The sequence below is a fragment of the Apium graveolens genome, chromosome 1, assembly GCF_009905375.1.
Source record: "Apium graveolens cultivar Ventura chromosome 1, ASM990537v1, whole genome shotgun sequence".
NCBI lineage: Eukaryota > Viridiplantae > Streptophyta > Magnoliopsida > Apiales > Apiaceae > Apium > Apium graveolens.
This window is the reverse complement of record NC_133647.1, coordinates 33,417,893-33,435,247: the sequence shown is the minus strand read 5'-3', so window position 1 is coordinate 33,435,247 and position 17,355 is coordinate 33,417,893. Positions and strand designations below refer to the sequence as shown.

Sequence of the window (17,355 nt, the reverse complement as noted above, 5' to 3'; positions counted from 1 at the left end):
ACTAAATTTAAAATAAATCTCAAAAAAAATATAAAATATACAAATGCACGCAAAACGAGATTTAACATGTAACACGTAATAGATGTAATCTGGTACGCGTCCAAATAGCGTATGATTCATATAAATACATTTTAACACATAATAACAAATATCTGAAAAATGGCATGATCCATGTGGGACCACATATAACAAGTATCACATAACATTCAAACATATTTTTAAATGAAATAAAATATATAATATTTCATTTAACACGTAATAAAATAATCGTTATATACTACTTTTAAATATTTTCACAACTCACCCTCTATCAGGGTGAACCTGGACAAAAATACAAATTATAATAATTGACGTAGATAAAATATCCACTCGATCCCCAAAATTGCTAATCAAACTCAATTTATCGAAAATGATTCGACGATCGGCTTTTAAATAAGAATTTTGAACATGATAAAAGTAATTAAATACTTTCACAACACCGACAAAGATTGACACAACTATCAATAAGCATATTAATCATTTAAGGGGTTGTTTGGTTCGCCAAATTCTAGAATCAGGTATGAGTTTCAGTCATTACAACCCCCTGGTGTTTGGTTCAGGAAAAAAATTTAATACCCATCCCTAAAACCCCCAAGGTATGGGTTTTTCATACTTAAGTGAGGGTGGCTATGAGAGAGCTTTGAGAATTAACTTTATAACTATTATTTTAATTTCTATTTAAACATTTAAATATAATTGTTTAATACCAAAATAAATATCTGAACCAAAAATATTTAAAATAATAATAAAATTATATATTAAATTATATTAAAATTATTGACTTAAAATATTTTAAATTAAAAATATTAATTTCAGCACTCAATCAAACATATGATATCATATATGATACCTCAACCCCATGTCATCTTAACCCGATTTCTGATTTTAACCCGATATCATATCTTGAACCAAACGACCCTATAAAGCAACCCCAATAGAGTCCTAACATGTTCCGTAAAAATATTATTATAAAAATGAATCCTAGTATTTTAGGATTTTTAATTGTATGTCAACTCCCACGACATTCCTGATAAATGTATCGTAGTAATATTTTAATATTATATTTAAACTCTAGTTATACATTTGATATGGAGGAATGAGAGAGAAATGAATTTTTTATTATTAAAATGAAGATTTGGAATCACTAATAGTTACTTTTAAATAAGCTATGAGTGGATGATGCTAATTTTTTAAGGAAACCCCATGCTGTTGGAGCTCTATTATATACAATATTTCTTAAATTTTAGTTTAGGGTCTTGACTAGCTAACTTGTTGAGTTGATGTTAAAGACATAAAGTAATGAAACAAGAATAAAATATCCATAATTTTATTTATTCTCTATTAAAAATCACATAAAACACTCAAATAATAATAATAGTAATTTCCGAAAATTCGAAATATTATAGTTCAGTTTTAAATTTTGGATTTCGCTCAATTTTTACCTATTTTCATTCGATTTTAGATTTTTTTTTGCTTAGCCCTGTGGGTGAGATTTCTTGATAAAAATTCCATACAAAAGAAAAAAAAAACTTAGAGGAACACAAACTAGAAGTGTTTAGAACAACATGCTGTTTTTGAGTGCAAGAACAGCACCTAAACTGTTGTCTCCCCCACAGACACCCCATACTTGACAATCACGTGCTCATCATCAACTTATCATGTGATCTTCCCTTCATCATCATACATACAACTACATACCCTTTTTCTCTCTCTACTGTACTTTGCTATTTTGTCAATCAGCTCACTCTCATTGACCCTAAATCTTCAATCTTTTCTCCATTTTTACATACCCTTTTACTGGTTTATATTATATAAAGATTCACTGTGTCTGTGTTTTGTTGTCTATGTGATATATAGGCATGGGCTGTTTTCAGTCCAAAACTGTTAATGTTCAGTCTCCAGTTAAAGAACCTGAACCTAAACCAGATCTGGGTATTGCTTCTTTTACCCTCTTATCTCTTTTATATATGTATGTTTCTTATGTTTTGCTTTGTATATTTATATATTGTTATGTATTGAGTACAAATTAATGCTAATATGTTTTTTTCAAATGCAAATGGTAATATGTGCTCTCAATATACTAATGTCTATAGTTTATTCTTATGATACTTTCGCATTTTGTTTTGGTGTGTATACTTTAGATATAATTTAATTGATGTTCATTTTTAATTAGGTTAACTAGAGATTTTTTTATTATGTTCACATTTTTATAGGTTCATAGAACGCTATATTCATTTCTTTAGGAATTACTTTGATTGTTTGATAGAAGTGTTAGACACCAGTTAAGAAAGTAAGTTTGTTTGTATTTATTGCAGTATAAATAGTGGTGCATGTGCTTGTATTGACTGAATTTAATGGTTTTTGAAGCAAATGGGGATCAAGTAGATCAAGATCAAGTTCCTGCATTTAAAGAATTTGCACTTGCAGAATTAAGGACTGCGGCAAATGGGTTCAGTAATGATTTTATAGTGTCAGAAAGTGGGGAGAAAGCTCCCAATGTTGTTTATAGAGGCAAACTCCGGAGCAATCGTGTTGTTGCAATTAAGCGATTTTCTAAGCAGTCCTGGCCTGATCCTCAACAGTTTGTGGTAAAGATCGATGGTTTCTTTTGTTTTTGGGGTTGCTTGTAACATTTATTTTGTTTGCTTGGTTGCTTATTTAATCCAGTATTATGAATATGTGATTGTATTCAGCCTCCTTTGGTCCCTCTTTGTACCAAAAATATAATAGGTCGCTACTCGTCCTCCTTTCCCCAAAGATAAGGAAATACATAACAGTCAACATTTTTTTGGTGATTGTGATGATATAATATTATCCCTAAGCTATATAGCACTTGCATACCATATTATTCTCTAGTTGCCTCTAATTTGTTATGACTTCATTAGGACATCATTCCTAATATTGCACTGAACTAAGTAAAATACGACACTCATTGTAATTTTGAGTTGCTCTTGTTGGAAAAGTTCAATTCAAATTTCCACGAAGTTATAATATTATTTATTACTCTTTGTATTGGCTTGTTGGTCCCAACTATTCCATATATCAATGCTATGAGAACATATCGGGTGAATTTTTAGTTCAATAATCTTGATCACGATTTGCGTTCTACCTAACCAATATAAGGGATCTACTTTTCTAGTCATATACTATGATAAGAATTCTTGTCAAAGCTTATGTTATATGAAATAATTGGGAATTCTTCTATTGTCAGCTACAGTGGTAAGATTATACTATTTTACCTCTCTAAGAGAGATGTTTTGTGAAAAATGCAGTCTTCTATGTCGTTAATTTAGTTTTCTGAGCCTTGTCAGTTCATGGATGGTTGGTGTTATGGTCTATCTAGTTAATGTGAATATATGATCGAGTTGTAAACTTTAGTTCGGGGCAATTATACCATTTCTAATGATATTCTTTGCAGACGGAAGCGTCTGAAGTTGGCAAGGTTCGGCATAAAAGACTGGTTAATCTGATTGGATATTGTGCTGAGGGAGATGAGCGTCTTTTGGTTGCAGAGTTCATGCCCAATGATACCCTCTCAAAGCATCTATTTCACTGTACGAAGTTTCATGTTTCTTTGTTTCCGTGTCTCTAGGTTTTTTCTTCTGTAAAATTTATTGCAAATCATATCCCTGGAAGCGATTAAAAAAATCACTAAATATTAGAAAAATTAAGATTGCACATGGGACGAAGTTAGATCTGTTGGTCATATATTTTATTCCTTAGTTAATGAAAAGAATTGTATTATTTGTTCAGATGGATTATTCTTTTATTAGTGTTCTCTGAAAAGATCTGCTTAGCAGGTGCGTAGGCATTAAGTGACACTCCACTAACTTGATAATTTGGCTGGATGGTTAGGCTGAGTTACTTTCTTGCTAATTTTGAAGTTTTGAAATATGACAAGGCGTAACATTTTTGATATCTTTTATAAAATTAATATATACGAGATCTGTAGGGGGGGAGGGGGGATTCCCTAGTTGCCTTAGCTGATTTCTAGATCTTCACTAGGTGACTGGAAAGGCACTTCCCTTTTAACTCTTATTTGAAGCTTTAGGATGTGGTAGTCGAGCCATTGTAGATGATTTCTTTTAAATTTAAAATCAAATAATCAAATTTTCTGGTTTACAGTAACTCAGCAACGTCTTTAATTGTAGTCACTTATGGTTGTGAACCTTTTATGTTTCTATAGCATAAAGACATGGACGAAGTATGTTATGTTTTGAAGGATTAATAAATACAATGAAACTTGCTTTCAGGAAATATTACTTTAATTGAAACTTTTTGGAAGAAGTTCACGACCTGGTTTAAAAAGTTGTCTAATTCCGTAACTGTCAAGTGACGCATATAAATTATCCTAAAGGGAGAGGAAAGTAAGGAAAAATCTCAAATATTGCAGACCTTTATCTCCCTCACCGCCACCTTAAAAATATATAGATAATAACCAAGCAATAAGCTCGTGCAGTACTGAGACCTGCAGTTAAGCTCGTGCGGTACTGAGACCTGCAGTATTGTCATATTTTTGACACTTATATATATAACATGTCTTGTATACTGTAAAACCTTTTCCAACTATAGGAAGGGGAGGTCAAATGATTACCTTGCTAAATTTGAAGAGTATTAACAAAAGCTACCTATGCCTGGTTTTACTAAACAATTGTGAGAAGGCTCATGTGCTGCGATTAATTTGCTTGCTCTGAGAGTTCGATTGACAAGCATTTCCCACTTTCCATCAGCACGCCGGATTTTTTTCTTTCACCGGGCTTAGCTTCTTTCAAGAATATCTATCTGTCTTGTTTCATCTCTGTATTTGGGGAATTTTGCATTAATAGTAATCGGATTCCTGTAGGGGAGAAGCAGCCTCTGCCTTGGGAAATGCGTGTAAGAGTAGCACACTATATTGTAGAAGCCCTTGATCATTGCAGTGCTACGAATAGGAAAATCTATCATGATCTAAATGCATACAGAGTTCTATTTGACGAGGTAAATTGTTTGTTACATATTTAAAGATGGAAAATGTTCATCACTGGAACTGTGCTATATTCTAGCAAAACTATGTTATGCAATTGAGTTGCTTGTGGTATGTTTTAATGTTTAACTAGTTTGCATTTTTTTTTCACAGCTCTTGTATTATTAACTCGATTTGTTGCATATATCCAATTACAGCAGAAAGGACTTGACTTTTCTTTTGCTAGACTTACTGTTTAACATTTTATGGTATATGAAACTGAAACACTATACCTTAAATTAAATTACGAAGGACTATAATCCTTAGGCTATTACTTGTACTTTTTTTATATCATGCTCAATCATTTAGATTCATCCTATAGACTAGTCTTGATCAATTTCTAGTTCATTTAAGGGAGACTATTTAATCCCTTCCCCTTCATGGGTATTATAATTCCACGGGTTTATGTGATTTAAATTTAGTCTGTGAGATGTCTTAAGGATGAAATGTGGTAGAAAATCGTAGTATCTAAGCTAGTAGTCAGGGGATTATAATCCCTTAAAGCAAACGTTAAGGGAATTCGAATTGGAAAGCGCATGATGGAATAATCTCAAGTTCTCCGATTCTAATCCCCTTTAAGTCCAAGAGTTAAATAGAGCAGTATATTATATATGCACGAGTGCAAACCTTGTTTCACCGCTGCTGCTTTGTTGGACGTGAACACTCATCAATATTCATTTGAGGGTCAAGGCAATAACAATAATTTTTATATAAAGAAGACAATAATAATTTTAACTTTGATCCGAGGACAAAAGGAAAAAGTTAACCACAGGTAGACAGTTCATTAGGACTAAGAAGTAAAAGTAGCACTTGAAGTGTGACTACAGTGCTGCAGTGAAATATACTAGATGGTCAGCAATGCGTGAAATCCCTATTGCTGTCACCATGGCACATTAGTGCATGTGCATTCATATTATAGCTCAGACCTCCATCTTTTGTTAAAAATATTGACGGCATTTTGTCACAGAGTACTCTTAACTACTGATATCAACAGGTAAAAGAATTATAAGTGTTTCTCAGTCTATGTTTTTTTATTAGAATTATAGGGCTAAAATTTTTTTGTCCTTTTTAATAGTTTTAAGGCCAGTTCTAGGAAAAATTATACTCATTATCCATACAGATTATTGAAATAGGTCCAGGTAGCAAATGTTGATAAGTAATAATTCATATACAATTTTGGAAAGGTGCCTTGTATTTGTGTAATAGCTAGCTGGAACCTTTTGCATATTAATTCTGGTGTGTGGGAAAACCAATACTATTTTTGCTAAACTCGAGTTATTCTCTTGTTAGGAAGGTGACCCCCGACTATCCAGCTTCGGACTTATGAAGAACAGTAGAGATGGGAAGAGTTATAGCACCAATCTGGCTTATACTCCACCCGAGTTTATGCGTACAGGTAATCTCACACACACACATAGATATATATATATATATATATATAGGGAGATGGTCAAATAGAAATCAACATTATTCTATAAACTAGAAACCAATGACAACTACTAATTTCATAGCTTGAATTAAATCTCCACCACACAAATTTTATCAACTCTTTTTCTCTCCTCTCTCCAATCTCTCCAATTTCCAGGCTAACTCCCTCTGTACATCTATACGTAAATAGTTTTATATTTATTTCTAATTTAATATTATCCATTAATTGACAAAACTTTTTTTAAAATCCGACTTCACTATATTTTTCTCCATCTTCCAACGATCAATTTGCATACCATACTTGTTATATTACGACGATATATGCTTAACAGAATCACTAAACCGGAATTAGTATAATTTCAAAACTTTCTTAATTTTAGTGATTATCGTAGACATAATTAGTGATTTATCGCCTTTCTCCTGTACCACACCTTTCTCCTGGTGTCCCATCTCTCTGCCCCCATCATACACCATTAATCTCCTACTATACGTTTCTACCTTTTACACACAAACTAGTAGTTTAGTTAATAACATGTGTAATATAGTACTTTTTTATCTTTTACACTCTCCTCCTCTTCCACTTGTTAATTTTTGATTTCTTGTTTGGTTCTTGCTCTTGAAATGGATCTTGATTTTCTTGTATTTCAGTTTCTTCAAATTCCATTTTCTCTTCAATATTCTTTTGAATAGTGTGTTTTGATAATCATAGACAAAAAGATTGAACCGTAATAATGTGTTTTTTTTCTCATTGAGAAGTGTCCCTTTATACAGTAGGAGTCCTAGCTAATTGGCAAGTTAGAGGCTAAAAGCTAGCTAATTCTGTGCTAATTACAAGCTGTCCTCTCATATACAACTAATTAGTTAGTCATTCAATCAAGTCACAATATATGCATCAATAATGACACAATATATGCTTTCAAATATTCAAATATTTCCTGGATATCAAGGAATCAGTTGTGCCACAAAATATTCTTTAAGATCAGCATTTAGTTTCTTTGACATCCCCCCTCAAATTAATGTTGTAGATAGTAAGCATCAATTTGCTGACAAGAAAGTTATGTCGTTGTCGTGTCATGGATTTGGTGAAGATATCCGCAATCTGTAAAGAGGTGGAGATGTGTGGCAGAGTGATAACTTGATGATCATATGCTTTCCGAATAAAGTGATAGTCAACCTCGATGTGTTTTGTGCGTTCATGATAAACAGGATTTGACGCAATTTGGATTGCACTGGTATTATCAGCATGTAAGGCAGTAGGTTGATTTTGATAGAAACCAAGCTCTGCCAGAAGGCCTCGCAACCAAATGATCTCTGAGCATGCAGTAGACATGGCACGATATTCAGCCTCCGTGGAGGATTTAGAAACAATGTAAAAGATTAGCATTATGGGGATCAGATGACAGAGGGCCTGAAGAAGCAGATGTGCGACGTCGTTGGTAAACTTGCAAAGGCTTGGTAGAAGAAGAAGAATTTGTTGTAGAATTAGTAAATATTGGCAAGAGAATGTAGTAGGAGTGACATCCTGGTGAGAAGCAAAGAAATATTGTTTTTCAAAACAAATGACATTCCGAGAAAGTCTAATCCGACGTAAGTTGGGATCATAACACAAAAAACCTTTTTGGTGCGTAGAATATCCTAGAAAAGCACATTGAACTTATTGGGATGTTAATTTTGTGCGTTCATGTGATGGAAGATGAACATAACAAACACAACCAAAAACACGAAGGTTTGAATAATCTGGTGCTTTCCTATATAATCTAAAGAAGGGAGAATCATTATTCAAGGAGGGAGATGGCAACCTGTTAATAAGATGCACAGTAGTGGAAATTGCTTCACACCAAAAACGAGGCGGTACAAATGATTCTATGAGAAGCGTACGGACAACATCTAGAAGGTGGCGATTTTTTCTTTCAGCCACCCGATTTTGTTGTGGGGTTGAAGGACATGTTCTTTGAGAGATTATGCCATTGGTTTGCAAGAATTCTTGAAATGAGTGAGACATATACTCTCCCCCATTATCAGAGCGTAAGATTTTGATTTCTGCAAAAAATGAGTACGAATATGTGAATCATTACCCTGATGGTATAACAAAAGAGGGGTTCCTCTATTTTGCATGATGAATAGAAAAGAAAGATAAAGAATAAAAAGAAAAAAAAAGATAGAATTGAACAACCACAACCGTACGGGCATCTTTTATGCATTGCATACGACTTTATAATAAAATTGACCTTTACCTGTGGAAAAGCTTAAAGACCGAAAATACTTCATCTTTTGAATGCTAAAAGTAAATCCACGTGAAGCGGCTATAGTCATCAATAAAAGTAATAAAGTACTTATAATTTGCATGAGAAGTAATTGGTACCATGCCCCAAACATCACTATGTATTAAATCGAAAGGTTTAACAATAGTTGATTGGTGAGTAGGAAACGACAAAGTTTTGCTTTTACCGAGCTTACAAGAGTGACAAGTGAATATCATTTTGAGATGGCGACCTTTTATTCCCGAGTGAACCAGATTTTGGGTGTCCAAGACGTATATGCCATCCACGATAATCAACAACTGCAGAATTACAAATGATAGGCTGAGATAAGTATGGAGGGATTGGAAAGTGAATGGGAAACAATCTTTTGCTATCATCCTCTCTTAATGTTGATCCTGCACGAGACAACCAGTTTTAGAAAATTCTACTTTACAATTATTGTCAACTAATTGTCCAATAGAAACAAGATTGGGGGAAAGGTTAGGTGAGACTAGAACATCAGTTGTACAGGAAGAAACATCACCAGTGGTCGTGATAGGTAAAGTATTTTCATCAGCTGTATGAATTTTGAGATTTCCAATATATTTAATTATATTGGTGAGCATATCAACATTATTTGTCATGTGGTGGGAAGCTCTAGAATCAAAGTACCAAGGAGCAGATTTCAGAAGAGGTTTACCAGATATTCCCAATGCAGATAGGGCAGAAACAATCATCTGCTGGATCATATCACTCCAGGGGTCATTGACTGACCTGCAGCAGGATCACTTTGCGGGAGAGGAGTTGCACTTACCGAGCTACTAGCAATAGAAGAATCGACTGAAGCGTTGTATGCTGTTTGGTATCTCTTTGGAGGACGAATTGGGCATTCTTTAATGATATTGCCATCTTTTTTGCAGTAGTTGCAGAATTTATTAGAACAATTTGAGTCATAATGACCGAAACCCTTGCAACAAAAACACTGAACATTACTCATATCCCTGCCTCTCGACTTACTTTGAGCTGCATACGCAATTGGAACAACATTAGATTTGTATTGTTCCATATTGGACTGAGTAAGAAGTCGTTGCTCCTCACGAAGTAACTCATTGAGACAAACATTTAAAGAAGGGACAAACTCTCGATTCATAATATTGGATCTGGTACTTTCGAATTCAGATCTCAATTTCATAAGAAATTGATCCCTTTGAGTTGTTTCATGAACAGATTGAACTCCAATGAGACTTTCAGATGGTAAGGTAGCATAAATGATATCGGTATATTCAGCCCACATATTCATAAAAGAGGAATAAAACTCTGAAATAGAGAGACTTCCCTATTGAAGAGAAGATATCTCGTGTTCAAGCTGAAATCGCCGAGCACTGTTTTGTTGATCATAAACTTTCTTCATGTAATTCCACATCTCAGCTGAAGTCTTATAAGGCAGCAAATTGAGAATGATGTTTGATTCCACATATCCTAAAATCCAAGACATAATTTGAGCATCCATAACTTCCCATAAAGCATGCTCGTTTTCTTCTTTTTTCTTTATCTGGAGCAGGTTTGCTGCCATCAACATAACCCCACATATCTTTGCCTTTGACAAATATCTTGAAGTGAAACGACCAAGCAGAATAATTCTTGCCATTAAAACGAACTAAGCAGTTATCGTACGTTTCTGAAGACATGATCTGTTGGTTTCTATGGTACTTTACAGAAAATTGAAAAACTTGGACTGAGAATAAAAATCTGATCGATGACGTTGAAAAAAAAATCTTGAACAAGAACTGAATCTCGATTATAAACTTGGCTCTGATACCATGATAATCATAGACAAAAAGATTGAACTGCAAGAATGTGTTTTTTTCCTCATTGAGAAGTGTCCCTTTATACAGTAGGAGTCCTAACTAATTAGAGGCAAGTTAGAGGCTAAAAACTAGCTAATCCTGTGCTAATTACAAGCTATCCTCTCATATACAACTAATTAGTTAGTCGGTCAATCAAGTCACAATATATGCATCAATAATGACACAATATATACTTTCAAATATTCAAATTTTTCCCGGATATGATGGAATCAGTTATGCCACAAAATATTCTTTAAGATCAGCATTTAGTTTCTTTGACATGTTTTGTCTGTTTATAAAATTTAATAATTCAAGATCTAGAAATTAATATCTAAAATTTAAATTGGAATTAATTTAATAGTTAATTTTTTAGGGTTCACCAATTCGTTAAATAAGTTTTAAAAATATTTAGCTCTTTCTAATAATAAGAAATTAGTTGATAAATATTCCATCTATTTAGGGTTTAAGGTGTTTAGGCCCTAAAGCCTAGAGCCTAAACCCTAACTTAGTCTAGGGTTTAGGGCCTTTAGACCCTAAACCCTAGAAACCAGACCATGTAAATAGTGATTTCTATGTACAATATATTGATTACTATGTGTAATTTGGTGATTATTATGTACAGTTTAGTGATTGTTATCATGCGATTTAGTGATTGAAGAGTATATCAGTATGAATACCATATACTCACAACAACGCTTTGTCTCCCCTTTTTCATTTCTCTTTTTCTGCTCTCGGACCTTCTCCTATGTTTTTTTTTCATTTATTTATTTGGGCTTAATAAAATCATAGCCCACATAATTGTACCAGGCCCAACAAAGTTCAATATCTTTGTCTGTTCCTTTTATATTGTTAGTTAAATTAGCTAAATTTTAGTGATTCTCGTAAGTATAATTAGTGATTTATCGCCGGAATATAGCACTTCATATTGATACAAAAAGCTTGGAGAGGTCTAGATAAATATTGGTCAAATTTAAAAAAAAAACTCGTTGAATGACAGAAAAAATTAATTTAAAAATGGAGGGAATTAGGTGCATTGTGTATAACAGGCTGCATGTGAGTTATGCGTGGGTTGTTTATTTAAAATTCTTGCCCCATATATATATATATAAATGAGCATATCAGGGAAGTTTCAAAATGTTGCTAGATCAGTTTCTTTATCAAGTGTAAGTGGTTTCACATTACCCCAAAACCATTGTAGTGGCATATTGTGCTGCTAAATTATAGATTAAGAAATTAGGTGTGCCTGTCACCCTTTAGAATAGGAAGTCATGCTTTTTCTTTGGGCTGAACTACACACGAAGCATTAATTGTTTATTTCAGCATATTTGTTTATATATTAGTGTAGAAGCTGTGTTTTTTCGTACCTACTTATTAATCAATGTAGAAGAATCGATGGTTACCTTTGTATAGTTGGGAGATGTAATTGCTCTAAGGATTGTGCCCGGCTAAGTATAGTTTGTATTTCCTCTTAAGAAGTCGATAAATTGCGCTTGTTTTCTGCTCATTGAGATTTGTTCTTTCCTCCCTGCTTCTTAGTTTTGAAGATATTTTGGCAGTCTTATGCATTCTATAGTTTTTAGCATGGTTACATCGTTTCCCTAAAAAAGAAAATTGAGCTAATCTGTTATGAAGTCACCAAGAGCTTGTATTATCATGTTCAGAATTACCTTCATAAAAAATTGCTGCCAGATTGTAGCTAGAGTCCTGTTTTTCGCAATCAGTTTCATTATCTAGAACATCGAGGTGCATTATAGTGGGCAATTAGTTGGTTGAACAAAAAATATATTTATATCTTCATCACATAGGAATTTGGTTTGTTATTGTGATACATTTACCAAGTTCAAGTGCGTATGGTAACTTCCACTTCTTAAAGTCATTCTGATTCGACGTTTGAACAATCAATGAAAATGTCGATGATATATAGATGGATAAGTGCCTCTGTGATTTGTGTTGAACCTGTTACTAGGCAAGTTTATGTTGTTTATTAGCGAAAGCTAGTGACTCCAATAAATCTGGTACTTGGAATCAAATTATTTCATACAGTCAACTTTATAATATTGTAAAGCTCAACTGAGTTTATTAGATTATATTTTTGTGAAAAACAGTGCTTATCTTAGGCTGTTGTAGAAACCTGGTTGGGTTTTAGGACAAGCTTAAGCATGAAAGTCGTAAACAGGGTGGGAGTGACAGGGTGGGAGTGACGTGGGACAGTTATTTGAGTTGTAGCCTGAGCTTTGACAATGCTTGATTTTTAATTTTTGTATAAGGAATTTTTGAGCATCCTTGTTTGTTCACCAAACATGTCATTAATAATGAGCTTTAGTAGTAAGATCATATGTCCGTCCTACTTGTTAAGGGTTAATTGAAAATACCATACCCAATGGGAGGTACAGTATGATCTATTCACCTCTTAATCTTTCTAATTGTGCATTATTTTCTTCATCCTGGATTAAATGTTTTGACCCCTTTTTGAGTTGCTAGCTTACATTTCATGATGTGAAATTTAAGGCATTCCTATTGTTATACTTGAAATATAACTTTTTCTGATGGCCAATGACTTATATCTAGTTCATATTATTTTGCAGGCAGGGTTATTCCAGAGAGCGTGATCTATAGTTATGGAACTGTACTGCTAGATCTGTTGAGTGGAAAGCATATCCCACCAAGCCATGTATGACTTGTCAGTTGTAGCACTTCACTTTAATACAGCTTCTTTGAGACTTCTTTTTCTTGTTTGCTTACCTACAATGTATGTCTTACTATTAAATTTGCCTCTTTTTCTTTTTTCCCCTTCTTATTTTTCGGAAAAGAATGCTCTCTTTTGTTGGCTTTCCTATGACTATTGTGGCTATAAGCATGTTCTAAATCAACCAAAATATTCGCAAGGCACCTGTAAAATCTACATTAGGGCAGAAGTTATACACTAATTAATGTGCTTTTTAACGTAACAAGCCTGCAACAAATTTGATACATAGTTCATTTTATTTTACAAGCAATATTTTCCAGAAGTGAACATTAAGGTGCATAATTTTGTTTCTGTTTTTAATTGGAGGTGTCAAATTTATCCTGTTACTTTTCATGATAAAAGTTTTGAATTTAGCCAATGAAAACTACCTGTAGACTTGCAGAAGCGATTAATATCTTACTCTACATAAAAAGTATCAAAACCTTTAAATCAAGTTACTTGTGGACGTGCTAAAGTTGGATGATGTCTAGGATACTGATGACAAATATTAAAAATGTTCCGTGATATTAGGAAAAGAATACAGGGAACATTTTTCCCATATAATTGGATATTCTGATGGCTTTGAGTTTTGCAATGATCATCTAGAACATGTTTGATCATGTATCAAACTCTCCCTCTTCTTTCCCTTTTATTGGTGTCCTCCCATCGGATTTCGGATAACATAACATATTATGCAAAGTCCTACATTTTAGTCTTTAGCATTGTTTTAAAACATAATGACATATATATATGTGTGTATCTCTCTCTCTCCCTCTCTCTCTCTCTCTCTATATATATATATGTATATGTAAATATCACATTTCAGTCATTAGCATTATTTCAAAGCATTTCTATATTATTGCATATTCTTTCCATTTAATTCCTGCATAACATATATGACTTAATTAATACTGATGTCCTAATATTTGATGATGTGTATGCGTATAAAAATATAGGACTGCTTTATAGTTTTAAAATATGTGTACATAATGAATAGAAAAAGTTATTAATGGACATGACACTTGCTCCATGCTTTCGAGTTTTCTAATGTATTATATACCACTGGAGCATACAATAAATTGCAACTAGATTTTCGCTCCTTCACCCTATTGATGATCATATGATTAGAAAGATATAGATAACTATTTGGTTTTCACATACGATATCATCCTTTTAAATATCTCCAGCATACATGCGACGAGTTTTTACACATTGTCATATTGATATTGAGGACTAAACATAATATGGTATTCTAGGCATTGGATTTGATCAGGGGGAAAAATGTTCTGTTGCTAGTGGATTCTTCATTAGAAGGACAATACGCAAACGAAGATGCAACTGCACTGGTTACACTTGCTTCACAATGTCTTAACTATGAGGCTAGAGACCGACCAGAGATCAAGTTTCTTCTTACTGCAGTGGCACCCCTTCAAAAGCAGAAAGAGGTAAATTTAAAAATACATCCTATCCAAATTTAATTTGTTTTAGTGTAAGATGTTATGTGCTAGGCTTATTCTATGTTATATCACATTCTATTTACATTGCGTATTCATAGGTTGCATCTCATGTTTTGATGGGTCTGACAAAAACCCCAGCAGTTCTGCCAACCATGCTTTCTCCTCTTGGAAAGGCTTGTGCTAGGATGGATTTTACGGCAGTACATGATATCTTGCTTAAAACTGGTTATAGAGATGAAGAAGGAGCAGAAAATGAGGTGAATTAATATATTGTTTAGGAATGTCTAATGCCGAATACCTTTTTAAAGACAAAAACATGGGCGAGCAGACTCTAAAACTAATATGCCTAAACAAGTGGCCTGATTTTAAACCTTAATTTGTTATGGTTCGGTTTTCCATTATGAAGACTCATAAAATAGATATACTATTATATGACTAGTATCTTTCTTGAGGGATTTTGTTTGTCTTAAAAAAGTCAAAGAAATTCCGTCCTGTTATTATACTAATTTAGTCTTGTGCGATGGCGCATGTTTATCTTATAAAGCTCTCATTCCAAGAATGGACTCAACAAGTGCAAGATATGCTAAATACAAAGAAATTTGGAGATATTGCATTTAGGGACAAAGACTTCACAAATGCGGTGGACTATTATTCCAAGGTGCAATTTTTAACTAATGTTATGAACTTGCTTATTAGATCTTTTTCTTTTTTTGCTTTTTCTTTTTTTCATGTTTCAGTTTGTGGACTAAGCAAACCATATATTTGAGTTTTCTAATTGGATTCAGTCAGTTCACTGCAATAGCTCGACAAGATATACAATGAAATCAGAAAGTAGTGCAATAGTACTGCCAGTATTTTTTTGGAAAAGCTAAATTTGTTTCTAACGCAACCAAGACTATTTCTAGTGGTATTACCTTGTAAGAGGCAAGAGTAGGTGGCTGTGTTCAATTATACAAAAAAAGAGTTTCTATGCAGTTAAAACTGTAGGTTTATTTCTGGACTTAATTCTCGGATTGGATATGTTACAAATGTTCAGATGATGTAGTTTGCAATTATTCCGATATGAAGTGCCTTTTTTTATTAGTATCATTGCTTCACCTTACGGTCATTTTACGAAAATCCTTAACAATCCATTTAGATTAGTGTAAGCATAAGTCTTAATTTTTTACCTATTGTGTTTGTACCATTGTAAATTTGTCAAGTATCACTTTCAACCATAAAATTTGACAACCATTGTTCAAAATGCAGTTGGTTTCTATGATGTCAGTTCCCTCTGGTACCATTTTTGTAAGACGAGCTATCTCCTACTTAATGCTTGGACAGCCAGAATTTGCGCTGCGAGATGCAATGCAAGCTCAGGTGTGCTTGCCCGAGTGGCCCACTGCCTTCTACATGCAGGCACTTGCTCTTTCTAAGCTTGGAATGGAAACTGATGCTCAGGACATGCTGAACGATGGAGCGATATTTGAAGCAAAGAAGCAAAACAGTTGGCGCAACTAGTTTACTACCAAATGCTGGGACCCCGATCTCCGGTTGGTTTTCGGTAGTTCGTTATGACTCTACAAATGGCTCGACTAGTAGAATTCGTATGGTGAAAAGTTGGCAGGGTAATGAAGAAAAATTGCAGACTCCTTTCGTAGACAGTAGTTCCCCTACACAAATGTATATTTCTATCCAAATAGGAAAACTCAGTAGATGTTTATGCTCTGTGATCTCATTATCATAATCAGTGGTAGTAGATCTTTGTATTACGAAGTACTTCTAGTTTATGCAAGTGTTAGTACTCGATTCAAGCTTAGGTTTGTTGCATGGAATCGGGAAAGAAATTATATGATTTTTACAAAAAAAAAACTACAAAAAAGGTTCAGGATTAGAGGACTATCTATTTCACCCCTTTTAACAATTTATTTTTCAAAGTTTATACTCTTACCCCTTTTTTTTTGACAAGAAAGCCCTCTATTGATCTAAAAAATAATTTGTCCATGGTTATATATAGAGATATTTTAGTAGGGCTAGTTTCCCCAAACATGTTCAAAATACTCTTCAAAAAGTGTCCCATTGTTCCTGAGGGAGAAAAATAAATTCTGGTTGCGCAGTTAATATCGTATTAATAATGCCCGGTTTGGGCTAACAATAAATCTCATTATAAAGGTTCTAAAATTTTGAGTATTAAATAATTTCGTAATTAATTAATATGGGAAAAAATAGCTGATAAGTAAAGTCCAAATAAGGACACAATTTTTTGGAGATTGGCCTCCAAGAAATCTCATGAGGTAAGGAATCAATTTCTTGCATTATAAAACTTAAAAGTTCACTCTAAATCTGAGACTTGTCCACCAAATTACCTAACCTTAACCTAATTCCAACACATTCCATGCCTAAATAAGGGGTCTTACCTCACAAGGAAAACTCAGTAGATGTTTATGCTCTGTGATCTCATTATCATAATCAGTGGTAGTAGATCTTTGTATTACGAAGTACTTCTAGTTTATGCAAGTGTTAGTACTCGATTCAAGCTTAGGTTTGTTGCATGGAATCGGGAAAGAAAATATATGATTTTTACAAAAAAAAAACTACAAAAAAGGTTCAGGATTAGAGGACTATCTATTTCACCCCT

At 33.6% G+C, this 17,355-nt stretch overlaps 1 protein-coding gene across 1 annotated transcript; it reads left to right on the top strand.

The window, feature by feature from the left end:
• The first annotated feature begins 1,585 nt into the window (after positions 1-1,585).
• On the top strand, positions 1,586-16,536 carry LOC141662696 (serine/threonine-protein kinase BSK2-like). Its single transcript, XM_074469241.1, has 10 exons — positions 1,586-1,971; positions 2,407-2,627; positions 3,458-3,593; positions 4,883-5,016; positions 6,332-6,437; positions 13,142-13,227; positions 14,538-14,726; positions 14,837-14,995; positions 15,283-15,396; positions 15,987-16,536. The coding sequence occupies exons 1-10, from the start codon at positions 1,899-1,901 to the stop codon at positions 16,236-16,238; spliced, it is 1,470 nt and encodes a 489-aa protein (XP_074325342.1). The 5' UTR covers positions 1,586-1,898; the 3' UTR covers positions 16,239-16,536.
• Positions 16,537-17,355: the final 819 nt, after the last annotated feature.

Coding starts and splice junctions, on each gene's coding strand:
- LOC141662696 (XM_074469241.1), top strand. CDS start 1,899: ATGGGCTGTTTTCAGTCCAAAACTGTTAATGTTCAGTCTCCAGTTAAA. Junction 6,438..13,141: donor ACCCGAGTTTATGCGTACAG/GTAATCTCACAC, acceptor ATTATTTTGCAG/GCAGGGTTATTCCAGAGAGC. Junction 14,996..15,282: donor AAGAAGGAGCAGAAAATGAG/GTGAATTAATAT, acceptor TATCTTATAAAG/CTCTCATTCCAAGAATGGAC.